Source organism: Trachymyrmex cornetzi, unplaced genomic scaffold, assembly GCF_001594075.2.
Source record: "Trachymyrmex cornetzi isolate Tcor2-1 unplaced genomic scaffold, Tcor1.1 scaffold16, whole genome shotgun sequence".
Classification (NCBI taxonomy): domain Eukaryota; kingdom Metazoa; phylum Arthropoda; class Insecta; order Hymenoptera; family Formicidae; genus Trachymyrmex; species Trachymyrmex cornetzi.
Window position 1 is genome coordinate 3,867,660 of NW_017296201.1, and position 24,086 is coordinate 3,891,745.

General features: G+C 39.7%; 1 protein-coding gene across 3 annotated transcripts in view; it reads left to right on the forward strand.

Annotated features, from left to right (window-relative positions):
• Window positions 1–24,086, forward strand: part of LOC108758765 (uncharacterized) — a 181,162-nt gene that overhangs the window by 125,769 nt on the left and 31,307 nt on the right. For all 3 annotated transcript variants that reach the window (XM_018503855.1, XM_018503857.1, XM_018503856.1), the window contains one exon: window positions 23,639–23,794. In XM_018503855.1, coding sequence (XP_018359357.1) covers window positions 23,639–23,794 — 156 coding nt within the window. The remainder of the gene's footprint in view (window positions 1–23,638; window positions 23,795–24,086) is intronic.

Here is a 24,086-nt window from a genome sequence, read left to right on the forward strand (position 1 = left end):
GGAGTAGAGCGGACTTGGACTACTCATGCTCTTAGACATCAACGACAGGTCTCTTTCTTCATGTATGTCCTAGTGACGTCCGAGCGGTCTTTGTCTTTTGTGTTGCCCGAGTCATATCTGTGTCCGGGTTCCACGATTGTCCTTATCTTGTTTAGGAAACCGATTAGACGACCGAGTACTTTTCCTCAAAACAATTCGTATCTTTGCGATTCTACTGTGTCTGACAATGAGACGAATTGCGTAAGAAAATAATGTTTTATTATTGACTGTCTTTTTCGCCGAGTTTCAAATTCAAATGAATTATTTCTGCTTATGGTTTCGACATTTTCATAACATTATTCTCACGTTTTTGATGTTATTCTCACACGTGCCTATAACGAGAATATTTTTACATTTTTATCAAAGTACGTTTGAGTTAAAATATTATTATTCCTCGCACACATTTTAATACTTCTCTCTCTCTTAATAACAAAAGAATATAAAATTTCCAATATTCATTTTTAATGAATATCAATCTTGTTTTTCCTACAAAAGGCATATTTTAACTTTTCCTACCATATAAAATTTCAATTTATTATTACTGGTGCAAGAGATAATCGAGAATTTATGAAAAAAAAAATTAATAATAATTTAATCCTCTAAAACGATAGTAATGTATTTATTCTGCGTTACAGCAATCTTCTTCAATATTTTTAATTTTTTGTTAAATATCTCTCTGTCGTAAGAAATATATCTAGTTTTTTTATTGCAATCTGAAAATATTGGAGATATTCGGTGTTGTTTTAGTTCACGGAAATGTAGAATTTCATCCGGAGCTTATTTAAATCTTTTAAAAGAAACGCAAAAGAACGTATCGTTTATTCGCAAATAGCAGTTTTGATAAAACGCTCACGATTTTTCCGAGTTAATTATCGACGCCAACAAGAGTGCAGCATCGCGAAAGCTCGTGTAGATTATTAATGAGCAGGAAGTAACGCGAGCTTGATGAACGATCTGCATTTTTACGCATTCACGTTTCGCGATTTGCGTACTTCGTTGAAAGAATATTTTAGAATAAAGCAACCACACTTTTTTTTTGTTAAATAGTTATTCATACGTGTATATGACTAGTGTTGCGTGAATAATGTGACTTAATTGAGTGAGTAATGTCAGGTGAATAATCATTATATGAACTACAATAAGCGTAACTCTCCTTCTTCGCTGGAAAATGTTTTTCCTCCAATTCATGATGACGAATCAAATATTAATTTGACTGGAATCGCTTCTCACCGCTTTGTCTCTGACGTTGGGCTTCAGGTTAATTCACGTCACGCTGTATAATACAGAAAAAATATACTACAATAAATTTTAATAAATATTTATTTGAATAGTGTCAATTAAACATTTACTTACAGTAAATAAATATTTACTCAATAAACAGAAATAATAATTAAATCAAATTAATGGTTCTTGTATCCAATAAATATAAATATATCTTTGTAATTAATTAGCTTGTAAATATTTAACTGGCACTATTCAAACAAACAATTTATTAAAATTTAGTTTTTTTTTTAGTGTTCGCGTTGGAAATGAAGGATTACGAATTGAAGATTAGAATTCAGTCAATCAGAACGAAATGGATTAAAATTAAAGTCTGACTAGTCGAATTCTAATCTCTAATTTGCAATCTTCAGTTTCCAATGCGTAGTATGCAGGCTTAACGCTCTGCAGTCCGCGGCATTCCGAATGGTGGCTCGAGCATTGCGTCGAGTAATATTAAAAAATTGCGGTATTCGATCGTTACAACGAGCTCAAACGTGAGAGATCGGCGGTTCACCCGCGGCTGCTCCAGGTCGCGTTTCTGCATCAGGAACGAACGCAATACAGAACGAGGTGAAGGAATGACAGAGCGGCCCGCGAGTGTTGCGCCCGCCACAGCAATAATAATGGAATTTCAGTCGTTACCCGTTTTACGCCCGTTTTACGCGAATTCGCGGAAGCATAAAGTGTGCCAGGCACTCTCTCGCGAGCTAGGCCTCGGACGACGTATCTTGCCCGCGGAACTGTGGCCTTTTTATTTCCATCACAGAGAACACGCGCGCGCCGGCGGACACGGCGAAGTTCGCGCGAACTTTCGACTTTTAGGCACTTTTTCCGATAGTTCGGAGCAAGTGTCGAAAGCAAAAATTGCCTTGTTTTCCCGCGAGTTGCCGCAACACCTCGAACGGAGCGGAAAATTAGCACTTGCGAGCGCGCGAGTAACACTCGCCTCCAGGAAGTATTACGGCAACTTGCAACGTGAGCGAGTACTTTACCGTTCAGAAGCTGAAGGACGCGAAGGTATTACATCTATATATAAATCTATATATATTAAATCGTGAAGGAACGATATAAGCCGTACAGAGGTCGACAATATAAAACGGTACATGATATTGTTTCGAAAGAGCGGTTGGTAGATACGCCCATAATTGTATTTCCATACACTGCGCACGTAACTGCACTCACGGTGCAATTTCGATTTTTATGAACTTCGACATGGCACGTCCGTCCGTTTACCGTCGCGATTATTATGGAACACACCGCTATTACTAAACAAAACGCACGCAAAGACCGAAGGAGATGGAAGGAATATTACCATCCGTGGAGAATACCTCTCTACTCTGCGGAATCATCAGGATCACGGTTGTCACATAAGTCAAATATTCCCGAGAGTGAGTTGAAGATTAAACGGGACTCAAATTCATATCGGTTTCCAGCTGATTGCGTTCTTCCCGAAGCGCGCAAGGAAATAGACAACGATAGATCCGCCTTGTTGTAATGTATGATAATACAATGCGTCGGAAAGTGATGTATGGGATATAAATAAATCAGCAGAGAAAGCGGTTCTTTCTTGTTTACGAGCACGACTGAAATTATCGGAAAGAATATCGCTCGAAATGCATTTATTCTGATCCTTTTTTTTTCTAATCATTGACCATCTCTTCCATGAAAAATGAAAAATGCAAGAATCTTTTTCCCGGGTGATTGCATCCGTTTTGCGATATGATAGATTCGAGTGCGACCTATGAATCGTGCGTGACATTTCGAGGTTTTTCCATCGGTTTCAAAAATGTAAATGCGTATGTTTTCCTTGCCCAGAGATAATTTAAAAAAAAAAAAGATATTTCATTATATAAAATATCATTGATAATTTTTGTGGAATAAAATCATGAGACAGACACTGAAAAAATCTGAAAATAATTGACCAAATTATTTTGTTTAGCGCATTGGTGCAATTTAATAAATATCATCAAACATATATAATAATAATAACCAATCATTTGGTAATAATTGAAAAAATAGGATGATATTTAAAAAAGTGAAATAAACGTTTATTTTACTTTAGTGAATTTTTATTATTGAACATTTAATTTAAATTATTTCATCAATTATTTCATCTTTAATAATCATCGTCTAGACTTGAATGGTTTTATCAGATACTTTTTTTTAATATACAGTTCTGCGTCCGAATGGACGAAAATAATGGTATTCACAGGCGCAAAAAATAATATTTGTGCGTTGTAATGTGTTAACGATCCGAAACAGAAATAGTCTGGATATAAGAAAATTCCTACAGATGCTCGACACTGCTGGCACTGTGTGATAATGACGCGTTTCCTCGTGGGATTTCGTTATCGGAATTCCGGAAAGTATTACTAACAAAATGCGAAATCGCGGCGGTCACACGATCAGAGCGAACATAAGTTTTGCACCTGATGTGCCGCGTGAAATTTCATTTTCAGGTAAATATCGTATTGAGTCAGCGCGATTGCCCCTCTCACTTTCGTGACGCGGTATGATCTCTGATGATGACTCACGCGTCTTTTTCACATTGCTCCAGCGAGACGCGACCACTGCTGTGTGCCTTTCGACGCATTTGCATTGGCATTTGACTTTACGAATTAATTATTTAGCGTGTGAGTTGGATTTGCCCCGACGAATTCATTCCGTGAAGCGAAATCGTTGGAAATTTTTAGTTACATTGAACTTTTTATTATTTCAGATATACTGCCTTAGGTTGTTTAATATCAGGAATATATCTTAACAATACGCTGAAAGAAACATATGATATAAATAACCATTATTTCGTTCTTATATAAATTACAAAAAATTTCTTATTTTTTAATTAAAAAATTGTTTTAATTAAAATTACTTTAACATATTTTTAAATTAAGAAGTAAGAAAGTTTTTGTAATTCACTTATTCACAATAAAGCAATCAACAAAGTAATGATTATTCATACTAACATTTCTTTCAGTCTAGAGAAAGTGCTGATATAGATCATGGTGTTAAGTTTGAAACCGAACATTAAAGAAAATGTTTTGATTATATCAACAAGAAATACGGGATACATTCTGATCATAATCAGGAATCTTCGTGGAAAGAATGGTTTAAAATTTAACTAGGTATCGACGTAAAAATACTGTGTTTTATTGGAGACAGTCAAAAGAAATATACCCAGAAACTCAAACTGATTGCTAGAATGTCAAAACTATACAGCATTTCTTTTCAAAACACTTTATACAGTATTGCGTTTGAAAATTCTACATAATTATTTTGATGATTCAACAAAATTATTTTCAGATCTATATCTAGCTAAATTTTTAGATATTTTAGCAAAACCGTTCTTTCCGTGTAATGAGGGTAATTGAATTTCCGGTTATTCTCAACAAGAATGCTTGACAGATTTAATTACAAGCATCTGTCAACTTTTCTAGTTGACTCATCCGACTTCCAATTTATGCAATCAGATTTTTTCCGTAAACCGACTTATCGATTCATACGCGATTATACGAAGATAAAGAAAATTCAGTAAAATGTAATTTGGAAATGTAGTTTGTGGAAGTGAGTACATTCATGCGCGTCTCTGATAATGAGTCAGTGCCGGTAGCCCGGTACGTAATTGCACAGGTGAGGTCACTCCCTGCTATTTTATCTAGTGGACATAGTTATCTGCTCGCGTGCGTTCGCTTTTCCTCGACGACAACGACGACAACGACGTCACAAAAAAAAACGCTCGCCCACCGCGCGATTACGGTTAGAAGTCTTTTCGCAGAATCGGGTCAGACAGCTGTCGCGTATATACCACGGCCTCGGCACGATCTCGTCCCTTCGCCGTTTCTTCTTTACGATGGCACAACAAAGACCCGCAGTCACGTGTACACGACGAACACCCACGCGAACGCGAGCGCACACCCTCGTAAATGCACCGTCCGCGTCGTATATAATGAGCCCCGCGCGGTCCGGTCTTCCATTGTCCACTTATGGTTAAAGTCTCTTGTCGCAAGGCGCCCCGCCGCGGCCGGATGAAAACCTGGAGAAGGGAGGCGGGTTAAGACCGGGGGGACGAAGAGAGGAAGTCGCGTGTGGCGACACTCGGGTCCCAATGTCATCGAGCCTGCTATGCTTCCGCGAATTTATGCGATTATTATGCCGGCGGCTGACTCGGCCGACGAACGACGGGACCACGATACCGCCGAGATCCTAGGCGGGCCCCGACATCGCGCGACAGAGCCTGGGCCCGTTACGAACCGTTGCTGTTACGTGATCGGACAAGCGTATTGGGCATTCGTCTTGTTGACTTCGACCTCGCTATTATCGGGATACTCTTCTCGATGACGTGAACGTGCTGTCTAGACGTACAGAATTTTTTGCGTGCTTCTTTTTTAGAACCGTATCGGTTCTGGTTGTGTAATTATACGAGATATCTAAATTTATATAGAAACGTTTTTCATTTAAAGAAACTATAATTTTTTAATTGTAAAAGATAGTGACCTTCTGAACTAAGTCAATAATAAGGTCTGCTTGTTTATCGCTGCACTTTCTGAACTGGTACACATACATTTCCAATAAAGAAAAATACAAAATTTATAGACTCCTTAAATTAATACAATCAAAAAATAACGGTAAAATACAAATGGGCGTTAGGAGTCAGCGCTGGATATTATATTACGCAATGCTAATACCTATTAATGTGTCACAAATTTAATTTTGATTAATAGGTATTAGTTAGCATTGCGCAATATAATATCCAGCGCTGACTCCTAACGCCCATTTGTATTTTCCCGTTATTTTTTGATTGTAGAAATACATTTGTTTCACTTCAACTTATTGCACCGGTTCAGAGTGCAGCAATTAAAAAACAGACCTATAATTAATAAAGGAAGCATATAGGCTAACGCAGGCAAATCTCAGCAAATCTATTTAAAAACTCGTATCTCTATACATAGTATATAATTTTTAAACTAAGAAATGATAGCACACTGGGACTGAGAGAACTAAAGCTAATTGTCTCGAGCGGTAAATTTACGGCTTTTTCATTATCATGAAGTGTCTAAATGGGAATCCTTCCAAAGACGCTAAATGAGGTGTCAATTCGCTGGCGCTTGACCCTACCCGAGATTAAAGGCCGCTGCAACAGACTTGCGTAACTGGCAGCCGACATTTCACAGACGGAGCACGAAATCAAGATTAGTATCACGAGACACGCGCTTGCAACACTAACGTGAAAAACTTACTCACCTGCTGTTGCTGCTGCTGCTGCTGCGACAGTAGCAACGAAGATCTGTCCTCACGCGATCGAGAAATTTGTGGTTTTCATCCGGTGCGGTCTTACTGAGGTAAAGCAGAGCGTCTTAGCCGCTGGACATTACCTTGACAAGTTGATCCTGACCACGACAGTGGTACGGTTACGATGTAGCTACATCTTGAAGTATCGTTCCAAGTTTCCTGCACTGTATTTCATTCGTATTTCATTTACAACTCCTTCCTTTAGTCACGCGTGTGTTCTCTAAATTATTAATCTAAATTATAATTTTTTTAACTATTGCATTTAAATAATTTATAATAATTATTTGTAATAATACTATTATACCTATATTTATTTAAACATATCACTTGGTCGTTGAGAGAAAAGTGTATACATTTCAAAATTTGCAACTTTTCTGTAGGACAGTTTTAAAATTTTGATTTGGAACTTTTAACTAAAATAATGAATATCCCCATAACTTCACTTTTTTTCATATTTTATTTTCAATTATAACACAATTTCTTCAAAATTATGTAATGAGTTTTCCAAATTCAAACATTGCAATTCCAGTATCAATTTTGTTTCTTATTATAGTTTTTCTGTTTGTTGGAAGAGCTACAAATGTTATTTCTCCATAAAAATCAGTCTTTAAATGTGATTTTTGTTTCTTCAACATGTTTTTTTTGGAATAGCACGAAAAAATTATTCCTGTTCGAGGAACACAGTTTTCAAGGTTTTACGAGCGCATTCGCCTCGCGTTTCATTGACGCTTGAAAACCAGGCGGAAGTGAGTCGCCGCGCAAATCTGCAATTTCCACACGTCAGTTCGCAAGGAGTAACGGCAGATAAGAGTGAAAGTAAATCAGGCGACTTTTTGTTCACGACGTTGCAACTGGTAGATTCATTCGTTTTGCGCCGTGTCCTCCTCATATGGCGAGATAGTCGCGCGAGCATGAAGGATACTCCCTCGCGATAGTTATAAATCATAACAGAGAGGTCACGATGCAATAGAAACGTTGGAAATTGTACGGGCAACCGGCGAAGATACCGATACGTTTCTTTGCGTTTTGTTCAATCGCATAATTTATGGCGTGTGTTCGGGTTTATACTGTTTACACTGCCTGAGATAGCTCTTTGTTTTGACGTGTTAAACACCGCCGTCTGTTGTCTCAAGTGTCATTCCTCATGTATACCGATTTCTCCGTTGTATATCACGACGTGATTTATCGTGTCCCTTCATTATCAACTTTTACAGGAAATTACGCACAAAAACGCTCAAAGCCTTTTCCCACGTTTCCTGGAAAAAAAAAGAAAAAGAAGAAGAAGGCCTCATTATCTCGGTAGATACACCCTTTCCCACTGATCGATTCAATTTTCTCCCTCGTGTGCAGAGACACACGCACGCAGAGACAGCAAGTGTGTGCGTGTGCAGTTAAACCTACGCACGCACACACGAGCGCGAGCGGGCGCGCAGCAGCTGTTCCACACGCGTGGTCCACGGACACGCGTGTGCGTGCGCTCTCTCGGCGGCGGCGATTGGCGCTCGACGCCGCGACGACTGGACGGTGGGGATAAGGAAATGTACACGGGTGGGATGGGACGGGTGGTCACGATTCCCGCACACGGGATACTGTGTTGTGAGTGAGTGAAAACCAGTCAGTCAGTCAGTCACTCAGTCAAGCGGGAGAGCGAGTACACCGCGGTAGCTCGCTCACGAGCTGCTCTTCGCACTTGGGAAAAAGAGACAGAAAACGCGTTCGCGACGATACGAGCACGAGAGAGATCGAGGCTGGTCCTGCGCTGTAATTCTGCAAATTCCACTGCCGTGTCACTGCCCTTTTTTTTTTTTATAATTTATCGTGTCGCCGGAATCTCCTCGATACGTCGTGTATTCGTATCGTGTAATTGCATTTCCCTGCGTTTGGATATCGTGATTTTCACGCGGCCCGTGTCAATACCCTGCCAATGAACGTCTCCCGTATTATCAGTGCGGTGATCGATAATCGGCGTAGTAATAGTAGCAGCGATATAACGGTCCATTCCACGTGACAAGTGCAAAGCAGCAAGGATGCCCAGCCAAACTACCACGATTCTACTCAAGTGCTCTATGGTGGATGTGCCCGCGCTCAACCACGTGAAGCTTAAGTCTCTCTATGGAGTAAGTACTGCTGGGTGCTCGATAGGCAGCCCAAAGTAACGGTAGGACAACGTCGTCTGGTCGATCCCGCGAGATCGATGCCGTGGTTGCCGTGAGAAGATGTCGAGCCCAGATTCCTCTCGTGTTACGTGAAGGGATTCCCCTATCGCGTGTCTCTGAAAGCTACATGTTGCACACAATGTTGGTGGTAAATTTTTTAATCGGTTTATTTAACTTCACTCTCTTTCGACCAGGAGAGGTCGATATGCATGACACGGTACATGACAAAGAGGTGAATACGATATCTCGTTTGTTTCATTCATTTGATTCTAATTCTAATGACTAGCCGGATGTTATTGTGTCAATGCTAAAACGCAGTTCCGTTGACCGACTTCTTTTGTCAGTTGACTAGAAGTCGTTGTGGTGCCGGTTGAACATAAACACCCAAGTCGCTCTTGTGACCTCTGCTTGGTCTACACGGATTTTTACTCACTCGATACACGCACATAAACAGACGCGAGCACGTGTGGAAATTTACAAATGCGCGATATAGGGTGTTTTCCAGCAAAGACACGGATAACACAGTGAATCATTAGATCATTACATCCTCGCCAATTTCAAACAAAATGAAATGATCACTGTCTGGTGCAGACACTAAAGAAGGAATAAGAAATAATGATTTTAACGTATCGGAAATGTATATTCTGCATCCGATTTAATAGGTTGAAGTTTCTTATTCCTTCTATTGTATCTGCATCAAAGACAGAGCACGGAATGCGCCATCCTTATGTAAAATTGGTCGACAAAAATAAGATAGATAGGATGCGAACGGTGAAGAAACAGTTTCTGTCTCTTTCTATTCAGCCAATTACAATATTTAAAAAAAAGAGGGAGATTGGCCGATGCTTCCTCTCGTTTTTGTTGACCATATTTGATATATAATACTATTTAGATACGAATGGCGCAGTCCATGCTCTGTGTCTTCGGTCTGCACCCTTACACTGTGTCTTTTGCTGGAAGGCACCAATACCGAAGCACTTTACCGAATCGCTCGATGCTTCTCGGAAACGGCAGTATTCATTTTTTTCCGCGAATAAACACGAGTGTGCATCGTCACAGACCAAGCGAGACGACCGGACGGACGGTCGGTCGAAGGGAAAAGAAAATGGCATGCACGTACAGTCGTGCGCGTTTACGACGGTTCCCGGAGGGCTACCGGCGGATATATATGGGGTAGGAATAAAAGGGAAGGTCTGGCTGTGCCGCGTCTGGAGATGTTTGCGCCTCATTAACGTTTAACCTCATTCAACGCGAATGCAGATGCATTCATGAGGCAGGCACGTTCGTCTAGTAGTCTCACGCTCGGCTCCGGCTCCTCTCTCGTCGCATGACGAGCACCAGCTTCGCGTGTAGGTGTACGCTCGACATCGCGGCGGTTGCGTGTTTGCAGAGACACAGGCAGCTTTTTCAGTTTACCAAGTCATGGGAAAATTTAATTGTCCAAGTTATACGCATTCTTTCTTAAATCTACATTTTGTGATAAAGACGGAGAGGGAAAAAAGGGAGAAAGAATATTTCAAAGAAAATTAAATGTGTTCCTGTCACACTTTTTTTATTCCGATGAATAATATCTGTGCGGATCTTTTTTTCTTCGAGAACCCCTATTGCGAAAATCTCTGCTCACAATACTGTGCGGCACGATCTTCAACAGGTATAAACGTGCCACCACGTTGCTGCACCAGCAGGGAGTGCAATGTGAGCTAATCATAACGTTGCTCGTCGTGTGGTGTATCTCGCATTGACAAACGGACAATGGACTTTCATTGCAAACGTAGAGAAACTGCGTCACATTGTTCGCTGAAGCTAAAGATGCGGAAACCTGAAAGGTTTCTCAATAATGAGAAAATCCCGTTTGTCAAAATCATGTTTAAATTGTTATAGATTATTGCTATAATTATCGACAATATATGTTTCTCGAAAATGGAACTTTCTTCTCTCTCTCTCTCTCTCTCTCTGCTTTCATAATATTTATATAATTAATATATATTAAATAATTTATATTAACATATATAATTCAAAGAAATGACAAACCTGTTATATTCTCTATATCTGAAATCACATTCGTAAATGATAATGTTTGATTCGTAGAAATTAAAGTAACATTTTTATCTCGACAGAGTTACATACTCGCAACGATAACCTTGTTAAAGCTCGAAACTCATACTTTGTCCTTATAAAAGTGCTCCCGCGTTTATTAGTGCGGGATAGCACTTTGATAGCGTATCATCTTTATTGTATCTATTATAAAGCCTTGCGATCCAATCTGTGACGATGAATTATCCATTAGATGCGATCGATTTCGTGCGACGTACACGCAGACAGAAAGATGGAGAGAGAGAGAGAGATTCACACACACACACACGAGATACAACGGGATTGCTCGACGAAGATTAACATTCGCTTCGCGCGTCGTCTATGTTCTAAATATAAAGAGACGAGCCCGTTCTCTCTCGGCAGGAGAGAAAAAGACTACGGCAAGACTCGACCATAGGGGCTTCGAGAGGGTCGAAAAATCAAGCGTTTGACTCTTTCGCATGAGCCCGATGACGAAAGTGGGATCACTCTTTTCGTTCATCGATTTCTCAGAATTTAAAAGGCACGCATCAGATCCGGATATCTTAATATTTTGATCACAAGAGATTTGCAATTGCGCAAATTTTTTGCGATAAACCAACGCGATAATCTAAAGATTAAGAGGAATTGTACACGTAGAGAGCGCGATACTTTCTCCTAATTTGTTTAACGTATCGCAGATACGTGTTTGATATAACATTTTAATGTATTCAGATTTATCAGACGGTTTACTGTATCTCCGTTCTGCTAAATTTACTCCGGATCGATTATTTGAGAAGATAGCAGTGCCTGCGAGATAACATCTATACTTAACATGGTGAGAATGTAGTTGACGAAAAATTCACAGTATCGAGTTGAGAGGTAGGGGGATCATGCACGTGCATGATCCCCCTACCTCTCAACGTGCGTTTCTAACGCGTGGCCACGTGGACGCTTTGAATGGTCCCTGGCCCTATTTCCGTGCAAAAAGAAGAGGTACATTAATTGTCCGGTCAAAAACCGGGTGTCGCAATATCGCTGCGTTATCTTGGGTAACGACGGCGCCGCCATAAGTTTACAGTCCGATACGATTATCGCGATCTTATCGCGATGTGGAAAACGATTCGAGGGAGAATCTCCGCGCGGGAACGTCGGTACAGTCACGAGTGTGCCGCTTTTCCAGGCCGTGTGGCAAAAATTTTTCCTCGCCTCGAGACGAAAGAATGCGCTTCGTGCGTGACAGATCTTGTTTGCTTGAACATCGTCGCTGAGACGAACGAGACCTCGAACGAAGCTAGAATAACGGAGCAATGCAGCGCAGTTAAATCACATGAGACTTGTAGGCATATGAGCGAGACTTAATACATGCCATTGAATATAGAGGATGTGTGTTTTATGCAATTAATTGCGAGAGATGTATGGAAAAAGAATAGATTGAGTGATTCAGCAGAGTTATAGCTTGCTGCCGTAAGTTCAACATCTATTACTAAAAAGATTTGATGGTTTAACAAAGAAATTATGTCTGTAGCTAATTATCGGTATGCCAGTCGAGTTAATTCTTTGCTGCGATGAAAATTGCTAGTTACAAGTTTTCTTCATTGCAGTATAGTGTAAAAGTATGCGTCATCTTAGCTAGTATGCTTTGTTAAAAATTTTGATCCCTTCTACGTCTGTTTTCTGTGGCTGAATTAGTATATACTTTTAGAACTTAAAGCGAGATAGGTACATGTTTGATGTGCCGAAAGTAAGATAGTTCTAGTGCAGGATAAAAACAAACCTTATATATTGGATTGTTGATTTTCATAGAAATCAGTATTTTTGCTGTATTATCAAATTTGCTATGCTATTACAATAAATATAATCATTAATAATAAACGTTAATTGTATTCAGTTGTATAACTTTGTCACTTTAACATATTGTAGAAAACTGTCCGTATATTATGGCGGTAGATTTGCTAAATCAGTAAAGTTTTTAGTTGTGTGTGTGTGTGTGTTTTAATAAATCTTTTTTTTTTCGTGTGAAGTAAAATTTATTTTTCGCGAACACGTGAACTTTTGCATGGAGTCGCGCGAATTCGCTATAATACCGTTGCTTCCGAATATATTCCACCAAAGATTGGCCTCAGGATAGAAATTATGTGCCTTCAGGTTGTTCAATATCGCTTGGACGGCTGGAATCGCTTTAATTCGATAACCTGTTTCCTTTTTATAGTCGATTCCGCTCTCACAGCACAGACGCGGCTGCTCCTCCTTGCTGCTGGTCCCATTTTTTCTTCAGTTGCTCGACCCTATACACATGGTACCGAGTGACCAGGTCGGGCCCGTGGCCGTGAAAGTTCTCTGTTTCACTGCGCGTTCGCACGTCCTTCTGATGGCCGACCTCCCAATCGAAGAGGTCCGATGTTGTACGCAGCGAGTTTATGCGCTCGAGGAAAGGGAGAAATTTTCGAAAGCGATGACGAGTCTTTTCGAGCGGTGCGACATGATGCGGTCTTGTTATCTGACGAGTGAGCGAGCCGCATAATATATGTTTATTGCGTCGCAATGCATCATAAAGGTACAGAGTCGATTTATCTTGATTGACGTAGGGTATTTTCTCCCTGCTTGCTTTCCATTTACATCAAAACTCCAGTAATTCTCATTTGCGACGTCATTGTCTCATGTTCTTTTTGCATTCTGACAAATGAAATTTAACTGGGTTTTTATGTGCACCTACAATGTGCACACCAGTTTGAAACTGTATGCTTCACTGGGTCTTGTTAACTCACATTAAAAGTGAGATTGTAATCCTGTGTTGTTATGCGAGACCTTTGTCACCAAAGTAAGCAAGTAATGATGTTTATCTGTGTATAAAATACGTGATACTTTTTTAGACTCGGTATCTCTTGTGTGAAAATGAAGAGGAACTATTATTATGTCTTTATAAAATATATAATTGTTTAACATTATACGCACACATATTCGTACTTTCATTTTGGCCTTGTTACAGTTTCGAAGATTCGCCAATCTTATCGAATAAATCTCTGTTCTTATTTCGCATTCGATAAAACGATTCATCGACGAGCAAACACTCAACTCACGCTCGCACAACAGACGTCGACGACTCTTGAGCACGACCCCTTTTTCTATTCTGGTGCGTGCACGTCGACGCCTGCTCGTCCACGAGTTCTTTATATTAGCTCTGTCTCCCTCTCTCTTTCTGTTTCTTTCTCTTTTTGTCGCGTATTTGCAGCCCTCTCGGGACGCACTCTTCCTCGAGATTCGCTCGCCTTCGAAGAAGACTACGTGAGCTGAACCCCATTGTTGACCGATCCATAGAGAGGAATTTCTAGGAGCGGAGAAGCGTCATTATGCGTTATGCACAACTGAGAAACGATTGACTCACGAAGCAATTGCAGAAAAATGATTGCATGATTAACGCTCACGATCGCGCTGTCGAAAGTGCCAATATTATTATGTAGTTGTTGCATTACGTAGCACATGTCTTAAGTGGCGTTTACAATGAGATTTTAAGGCGTAAAACTTAAGCCTTAAAGGGATCCTACTGTCATTCGTTTTTTACCGATTATTTTTCAAATAAGTATTTTTCTAACTGCCCTTATATATAGACTTAACAATCTTTTTTCACAATTAAAGTACAAATCAAACCGGTTGACTTTGTGTCTAAAATGAAAAAAGTTACAGTTTTGTTACCGATTTCTGACGTTGACTTGTAACAATATTTGCTTTATATACAAGTTTTATACTTCATACTTATAAAACAACTCGATTTAGATTTAGACTAGAGATTACATGAACAAACAATATTGAAAATTAGGTTTAGATTCTTAATATGAAAGATTAGATAGTTAGAATATTTATACGTATGTGTGTAAGTTCTACTGAATCGTTAAAACATACAACTTTATAGGATCCCCTCAAGCCAATTGACCAATCACAGTCGAATGTAAGGAGAATAATGACTATGATCAACTTTTTACAGCTTAAAGTTTACGCTTAAAATTTAATTTCAATTTAAATTCTCATTGTAGATGCCGCTTTATGATTTGTAAATTCAGCCTCAAGATTATTTTAACCCGATCTAATTCTCGATCGTTGTAAAATAAAAGAAAATGTATCTGTAATATGAAGACACAAAGATCAATGACCGATGCTTCTGATGATGCAAGAGAGATAAATATTTTGCGGCAGCTTCTTCCCGCATAATGTCGTAACGTTATAGTTTGCGGACGGAATGGTATCGTGCGTTACAGCTATAAATCTCTGACGCGGTTGATATAGAACACGATATTGCGGAATATTCACGAATGTGTTCACCGTTAGCCGGAAGTCTCGAGTCCGATCACAAGCAAAAGGTTAATAAGTCACGCGTGAAACTTATCGATGATTTGTAAGGGATACCCGATAAGCGAGAAATACCCGGTAATGAATAGATTCCTGACTTTCCACGTCATATCTTGCGGTTTTTAATAATCGACGTGATTTTGATAACACATTGCTCCGAGCGTGCATTTCCCGCATACACTAGAAATGCTCAAGCAAAAGATTGGACACTGTTCAAACAACTTTTGACTAGTGCTAGAGATCTTCAAAAGAGATTGAACACCACACGTTTGGTATGCTATGTCTTTTCAGGACCTTAAGATGCATGATCTATCTCATTCTATGTTAAGCGGATCCTGAAAAAAATATGGCGGAAAAAAAATATACCAAACGTATGGTATCCAATCTCTTACTTGAGGATCTTTAGCATACACTCGCGAACTCGCTCTCAGACCATGATCAGCTGATTTGTCACGCGTCGAAAGTACGTGTGTATATGTTGAGAGTCGTGGCATGAAATGATAGTCTTTTTCCGTAAATTAATGCCTCGGCGCAGCTGTACTGCACTCTTCTAATACAAACGCGCGTCAATTATCTTTTGCGTGCGTTCCTCCATAACGAGGACAAGATGTTTTCACTTTCTACGTTTACGTACATACTCGTTTTATAAGTCTGTATGTCTTCTTGTATTTTACTTCGACTTTTGCACCAACCTCGGTCGAAATAACGCAATCCCATGTTACACACTCATGTCCGCATTTGTTGGTTCGTCTCTCTTCAAATATCAATCACACAGCGTATTAATCACATGATTTATTCAGAATCGCTAATGTTTCTCTTTTTTCAACCTCGAATTGTGTGAATGGTTTTGCAAATAGGTCAGAATCTTAATAGAAACTTAACTAATGCTGCTAATGCCGGGAGCGGTTTCTCCAATCGATGATCAACGCTAATTGGCGTTTGTGAAAACGTCCCGGCCGCGTTAGCGCACGTACGACGACGACGACGATTGGCAAATGTCCTGGTGAAAAGGTGGCGACTACAAGTGGACGCAAACGCGGAGAACTTTTACTCGGTCTTGAGGAAAAATGGATAATAGCCGGCGAAGAAATCGATTCGTTGTAACTTCGCGCTCGGCTCGAATCTCTCGATTCGCTTCGCTAAAACGGCGCGATCTCTCCGCATTTTACTTTTCGCATGGGAATATTGATCGCAATATGCAACCTAACATAAATTCGAAGCGCTGAGAATGATATTCAAACACTCACGTACCTGTATCGTGTAATAATTTTGTTCAATACGATATTATTCACAAAATTTCTCCGATTTTTCTTGTACAGTCAAACGCATCATGCACGAAAAAGACGGTTTTACTGAAGTGTCTAAAAATTTTGCTAGATATAGATTTGAAATAGTTTCGTCAAAAGAATTATTTAGACACAAATACAAGTAAAATGCTAATAATTATTTAGGACGCTTAAGCTGATTGCCAAAATACATTTTTGCAGCCAATTATTGATTACGCTTGAATGTTCAACAGAATTATTTTGGTAGTTCAAATTATTTTCAATTCTGTATCCAACTAAATTTTGAGACATCTCAGCAAAATTATTCTTTCCGTACAATGCACTGACAGTTCTTAAGTCTAACGGCGTGCATTACGATAGACGTTAACTGTATTCCAGTCGCTGCGCACGTGAGACAATTGGCAGTTGGCCTACATTTGAAAAGTTGCAATTGCTTGCGTTCGTGTCTTTTACATAAGTGCCTCGTAAAAGTTGTGGGTTATTCTATTCAAACCTCGCAATGGAGAAATAGATTTTCACACGATCGTGCGCGTAGTTTTTGCAGATCTAGAAGAACAAGTACCTGTTCTTACGGTGATCGTTGCTCCAGATCAACCACTGCTGAAAGCAACTCATGTCGCTTTATTAATCGATCGATTTATTATGCGATAGGTAGGTTCATGTTCGCTCGTTCAATCGTCCTTGACCCGCGATTTTTGCCCCGCGATCGATATCGCAGCGCAGACGTCACTCGAATAATCGTTTTGCCGTTGCAAAATAACGCGAGAAAAATTCTCTAGCTAACAATAGCTGACTGCTGTCGCTTCCACGAATCGAACTTCGCATCTTTCTCGCGAGTAAAAGCGAGCTACGCTTAATAATTGGAAAGCTACCTGTGGAAAGCTGCTCTGAAATTACTGTTTCACTAATATTGTTTGCCCGATATAAACCTTTTTTTTTCCCGTTGCAAGTATGCCACCGTGATCGGCGGCGTAATTGCGGCGGTGTAATTTAGTGTAATTTTAAAATGTAATCTCTCAAACGTAATTTTCGCGTCGTATTCTTTGGCGCGCTTTCGATATGTAAAAGAATGGATGAAATTTGCTTCTCCTGCACGGAATAAACGATTTTGCTGAAGTATTTAATCAGATCTGTGAAAATAATTTTGTTGGATTATCGAAATTATTATATAATGAGTAATGCTGCAAAATTTTTGACATTCTAACAATCAGTGTCCTTATACGTAATTATTTTGATGATTCAAACAAAACTTTTTTTTTAGAGATCTGTATCTAATTAAATTTTAAATATTTAAGCAAAATTTTTCTTTCCATGCATTCAAAAAAGTGATCTTGCAGTTATAGCGAAAATGATCTAAATACGAAAAATAGCTAAAATAGATAAATTTCTAACAAATACTGCGTTATTGGACATGTATTGCATCTAATCATTTAGATGACAGATAGAATTAAGATTTATACTATAAATTCTATGCGTATGATACACAATTTTCTATCAGATACAAAAAAAATAGCTATAATTCTAGCTGGAGCAGTAAAATATTTTTTTGCGTGTGCGTACTCTCGGTCGCTTATGATGGATTTTTGTTGGTGAATGAGTTATCGATTTGGCCAAAGCGTTACTCGGAATTCTAAAGATTCCGGAACGTGAGATTGCTCGGTGATGCGAGAAAAAAATAACGATGGAAAAATTCCGTTCCGCTAAATGTCGTAGCACGAGAACTCACGAAATTGTAATGCATGTGCGACATCGTCGTGATTGTCATCCCGATTATGAGAAACAGTCATCAAGGTTGATATTCCGAGAACACGTGAGAGGCTTGTAGAATCTGACGTTATTACGAACTCTGTCGAGACGCGCAGTTACGATCATCATTATTGTCAATTTTAATTTATTTAGAGCAAGAAACCTGCTGTAAATAACAGTAACTGTCTTCATCCGTTCAAATAATATTCACCAATCAACGCGTTAAGTCGTGAAGGCAAGGTGGAGCGTTTATTACGAAAATCTCGTATTCTCGTGGAGAACAGTGCGAACAGCTGCTGCCCTAAGTCTAGTCTTTGTGCTGCTGCAGGTTGGCAGGTGCCAGATACGGGATACATCTGCTAACTTGCACGTGTTCACGCATCCGCGCGTGCGTGTGTGGGTCCGTGCGCAGGTATACGACGATTCTGCATGTTCAGATTGGGGCCTGCGAGGTCGACGAAACCTCAACGAGCGGGTGTGCAGCCGATCCTCTTGCATGCAGGTTTGGGAGGCAAATCTGCTCACCTGCCGCTATCGCTAGGTGCGCCGGGCCCAGCCCGCGTGCAGCCAGGTGCCTCGAGAAAAATCGAGAGCCACGACGTCCACCAGTCCTGAGATTAAGGTTTGCCTCTGAGCGAGCGTAATGATAGGGTGCCGCACTGGGTGGATGAGAGAGTGTCCAACTTTATCATATCTCTTTTTTTCCCTTTTTTTCCTCTCTGCCTGCTGCTATTTATATGCGGACGAATTTTGCCTCGCGACATGTTCGCCCATGTTCAGATGGAATCACGATCAACTAACTTTTCAATTCTTTTTAGTCACACAAACTTCGATCGCTTTCTTTCTTAAAGTATATGTAAAAGTGAGACTTGTATTAGAAACTTTGGAGTAAGGTTATCTTTTTTATTTCTTTAACAATAATATAGCTATTTAAAATTTTTATATAATTCTTGTTCATTATTATTCACTTTGCGAGTGATCTAAAGTAGGATATTTTACATCTCTCTCTTTCTTTCTCGCAATATAGTGAGATCCTAAATTTATCCCTCTTTCATGTATCCCGCTTTTTGTTAGTCATAAAAGGATCTTCTATGAGGTTTTGTGTTGTCGTCTCTCACTTTGCAGGGACTACATCAGTCATGCATTATACAGATAATTTAAATAGAACTAGCGGACCTTGGTACTTCTCACGCATTCAGTTACTGAAATCTAAGCTTTCCCCTTTTTACGCCTTCCTGTTTCTCTACTTCTCTACCCACACAGTTCTCTTACACTTTTTGCTCCGACATATCCGTTCGTGATCCTTTTTACCAAGGGTCGAACTTCTTCCGTTCACGTTGTTCGACCCCTTCTCATCCATTAAGGTTGACCTAAGGTAAAGAGATCCATCTCAGGTATCAGCGCTTTCCCGTAATCGTAGATGGAAAATTCGGCCATCTGTCGAGCAAGATAATCACGAAGTGGCGAAAAGAAGAATCTAATGTAAAAAAATATAAGCTGCTAAAAAATTTATATTAATACTATAATATCTTGACGATAATTCTGTGCATGAGTCATCACGTTTTCAATAATAATTGTGAATACATCGTGAGGAAGCGTTTTTAATTAACGGCTAATTCTGAGCACGTTGGAAAGAAAGTTCTACTGTTGTGGGAACATTGATTGGCGAACATAGGCATATGACTTTCCTTAACAATTTTCTTTTCAAGCGTTCTCTTATACTACTCGCATTTTCACCATCCGCTAGAAAAGAAGCTAGAACAAATGTTGCCGCGTGTAATCGACATGTTTTGACTGCGTACTCGTATCGATTTTGTAGAAAAAAAAAGTATGTACCGTTGCGTAGATACGTGCGTTGACCTGCCATCCATACAGTGACACCAGGTATCCACTGTGACATTGACAATGGTACGAACAGGCAGGTCTAACGAACTTACTGCGTTGCTTCTCCCCCCCTCCTCCTCCTCCCGTTTCCCCGTGACTTCCTGTCCCGCCTATGTCATAGATCCGTATTCTGATCCGCACATTTAGTATTAAAATGACTTACAGAGGTAAAGTCAAACGACCATGTAATACATACATATATTTGTTGCTTATTTTAAACTTAACTCTCTCCGCTGACAATGTTGAACTTAAAAAACACAGTTGATTTTTTTTACTGTGGAAATTTTAGTAGATAAATTTAAATCTCTAAAAAATAAATAAAATACAATACAATTTCTGTGATAATAAAGAAAAGTTGTTAAAGCTTTTTACATGTAAGAATTTTTTTTAGATATTTATATAGCTCGGAATATATAAAAAAAAATTAAAGTTTGAAAGGTCAGATTACGAGGGATAAAAATTTAATTTGTTGACAGAGGTTGAAAATATATACTGTTCCATAAAGATCATGTCTCCCCATATCAGTTGGATCAGAAAAAATCGACAATTTAAGAAAGAAAACACTGATTCCTACCACCAAACCGTCTGCAAGTATAAACGACAAGAGAGTCTCGTCGGAGTTATCACTGCTTACGGATGTGTGACGGTTTTGGTTTCTGATTACCGCTCCCTGTATTCGGTTTAAATAAAGCTTGTGTTACGTGATAAACAGGTCTTGCTCATTTCACGACGTGAATATAAATGTTGGCTCTAGCTTAGTTTACACTTCCCACTCTTTCTCCCGAATGCGACACAAAAATTTATCTTGAGATTAATTTAGCGTACACGTTTAAAATCCTATTGACTTCAATTCAGGGTAGTACATAGTATAGTCGAGAGTTTGCTAATTAGAGTTTGCTTTAGCGACATAAATCTCAGCTCCGGTACCTACCTAAATGGAAGTCTAGGCTGTTAGACCTATTTTCCATTGTTGAGAGCAGCCGATGAAGTAAGTAGGTACGATGGTCTCCCCATCAACGTGTTTGATGAGATTCGCGTAGGTTCTTGACCGCGTTCCTTATGCAAAGGATTTTTTTCCTTCAGGATCCAGGGTCGCCCTCTAATTAAACGTCAATATATAATTATAGACCCGCGTATAATTAGGGGCGGACTCGTCGGCTTAAGAATACATCGATTTCTGTCACTGCGCATTAGCCGCGGGGTCACTGCACCGTTTATAAACGTTCCATAGATCCTGATGGCGAATTATAAATCGTCTGTAATGAGTGCGCCGCCTTTGAACCGTTACAGGCTTACAGTTAATTCTCATCGTGGCTACGTAGCGGCGATGCTCTTTTTGTTAGTCGAGAAAAAGATTTCGTGGCGATTCAATTCGGAATAAATAAGGCATGAGAATGTATCCGCATATTTTTCAGGAATCGATCTCTTTTAAATTTGTATACAACGACCTAAAAATATTTTCTGTGGTTGAACTATTGTACACTTTTGGAACTCAAACAGAGATAGGTATAAGTTTGATATTAGATGAAAGCGAGGAGGAGAGTTATAGTGTAGTCTAGTGCAGGAAATGAAAAATAGATCTCATGACTTCGATTATCAGTGCAGCATTTGCGGTAACGATACGCCTTTGCATGCGCATCGTTCCACATTTGCAGCGAGGCGAATCTATCGCGCTCCATTGTCTGACACTAACGAGACGAGCTTTAATTATTCTTACATTGTTTTGCAAAGCAAAACCGTCTTCGCCATCCGATTGTTCTCTGATGCACCGAGACGTAGATTTTCTGTTCATCAAACGTGCTTTATTTATGCGAAAAAATACCCCGCGATGCGGCGCATCGATATTTTTTCGCTCCTTCGTTCCACTAGCCTGATTCCGTTCCGCCCACGAAAATCGCGTCATTTATCCGCATCGAGCTTTATCTGACTTTGAATCGGACACTACAATCTCGAAATAATACGGGAATGATATTAATCTCACTTAAACGTATAATGGCAATTCAAACAACGAGAGCAATTTTTACACGTAAAGAATTTCTACGCAGATTTCCGAAGTGTCAAAAATTTAGCTAAATACAGATCTAGAAGTAATTTTGTTGGACTATCAAAATAATACTTAAAATGTAAGTAGTGTAATTTAAACAATCAAAATAATATAATAATATGTGGAATGCTCAAATATAATGAATAATATATTATAAAAAATATTGACATTTTAGTAACCAATTTTAAGCCTCCTACGTATCTAATTTTTTTGATGATCCAAAAAAGTTATTTTCAGAGTTCATATCATGGAATTATTCGGAATGGATTCCGATCGGAATTATTCAGTTATTGCTTAAATTTCTATTTTTTTTTTTTTAGGGAAAATGGAAAAATTCCGATCGGAATCCGTTCCGAACACTTCATAATACATACACATGTTTCGATCTGCGTCTAGTTAAATTTGTATACTTCAGCAAAACCGTTCTTTCGGTGTAAAAAAAATTGCTTTCCAAGAGAAAATAAAGCTAGTTAGTAGAGGGCATTTATCATCGGGTATCAAACGTTGCAGTCGTGAGGATCGCACAATGAACGAGAGCGCAGCATCGCGCAGCATCGCGCAGCATCGGAATCGTAATCGCCCGCGGCGTCATTTCTTCGGCGCACTTATCGCCTGCATATCGTGGACGTGCACTCGTGGCACGCACACGTGCAACGATGCGCATCCGCACACGTGTCCCGTCAACACCGACGCGCGGCTCGGCTTGCGCTCGAAGCCACCCACGTTAACGCTTTGTCTCCGATTGCTGAATCGCCTGTTTGGTCTGCGGACGGGAAAGGCAAACGGGAGGGCTCGAATATAGATCGCGGTAGGCGAAAACGGACGAGTCAAAAAGCGAAATATCGTGGAATAATTCAGCGATAAAGCGCGACGAATAAAAAATGATTAGTTTTTACTGTCACTTCGCGGCAAGCCTTATTATTATACCAGCGGAGATGTGGGTCAGTTAATTGATAATTGTTTTTTCAAGCGCGAATAGATAATTCTATCAACGAAGTTACTTCGAAACGAGAAATAGTGTATATCGTGAAAAGATGACTATGTACGCTATTTATAGCTCGTTCTTATTTCAAAATCGTTAAGTAATGTCTTTAGTTAATATACGGCTTTGTTTTGATTTATGACATCTTAAAACTATACTTAAGACGCGGCCTTAAATATAAGAATCGATTATGCATATCAGCCTACAGGTACTGTGATGAATTCTGTATAATTTTTATAAAGCTTTTATGGTAAAGTTAGCCAATGCAACAAGTTACTTATGTATGTTCACGGAAACAATGAAATTGAGATAGATTCAAATGAAAATAATTGTATTGAATTATCAAAATAAAATTACGTAGGAAATTTAAGCATGATGAGCAACGCTTCAAAACATTTTTTACACAATTATTTTCAGATTTGTATTTTCTAAATTTTTAGATTCCTAGCACAAAAGTATTCTTTCCACGTCGAATTCGAATGTGTCTCAAGACTCGATTATTTAGACAATTGCGTCCCACTCGCTGTAACCAACGCCGTTTTTTCCCTGATTACAGAGTCCTGGAACGTTGCACAAGGATGTCGGCGGTGCTGGTACGAAGGTCAGCGAGAAAACCGTCGGTGGCGTCGGTACGGCGACCCTCACCACGCTCTCCTCCATTAATAACGCATCCAACACCGGCCGTAATAAAAACAACCCCGTATCTCACGAGGTAAGTTACAACACGATCGTTGGATGGGACGAGAGCGAGAGATCCTCGCGTATTGATCGTAGCTGGGCGATACGTCATCCCGGGCCCCGTAGATGACTTGGATAATTAACCGGTCCTGCGCTTGAATTTATTGCCCATTAATCCGCTCGCGTTCGCGATCGGGTGGGCCCCGCGTGGAATCGGCCCAGCCTTTCCGCCTCGCGATACCTATAAGCGATATTACGTCTGTATGCGTTCGTACAGGCACATGACATTATTCAGTGCATGACTTATTGGACGCAGCATGAAGTAC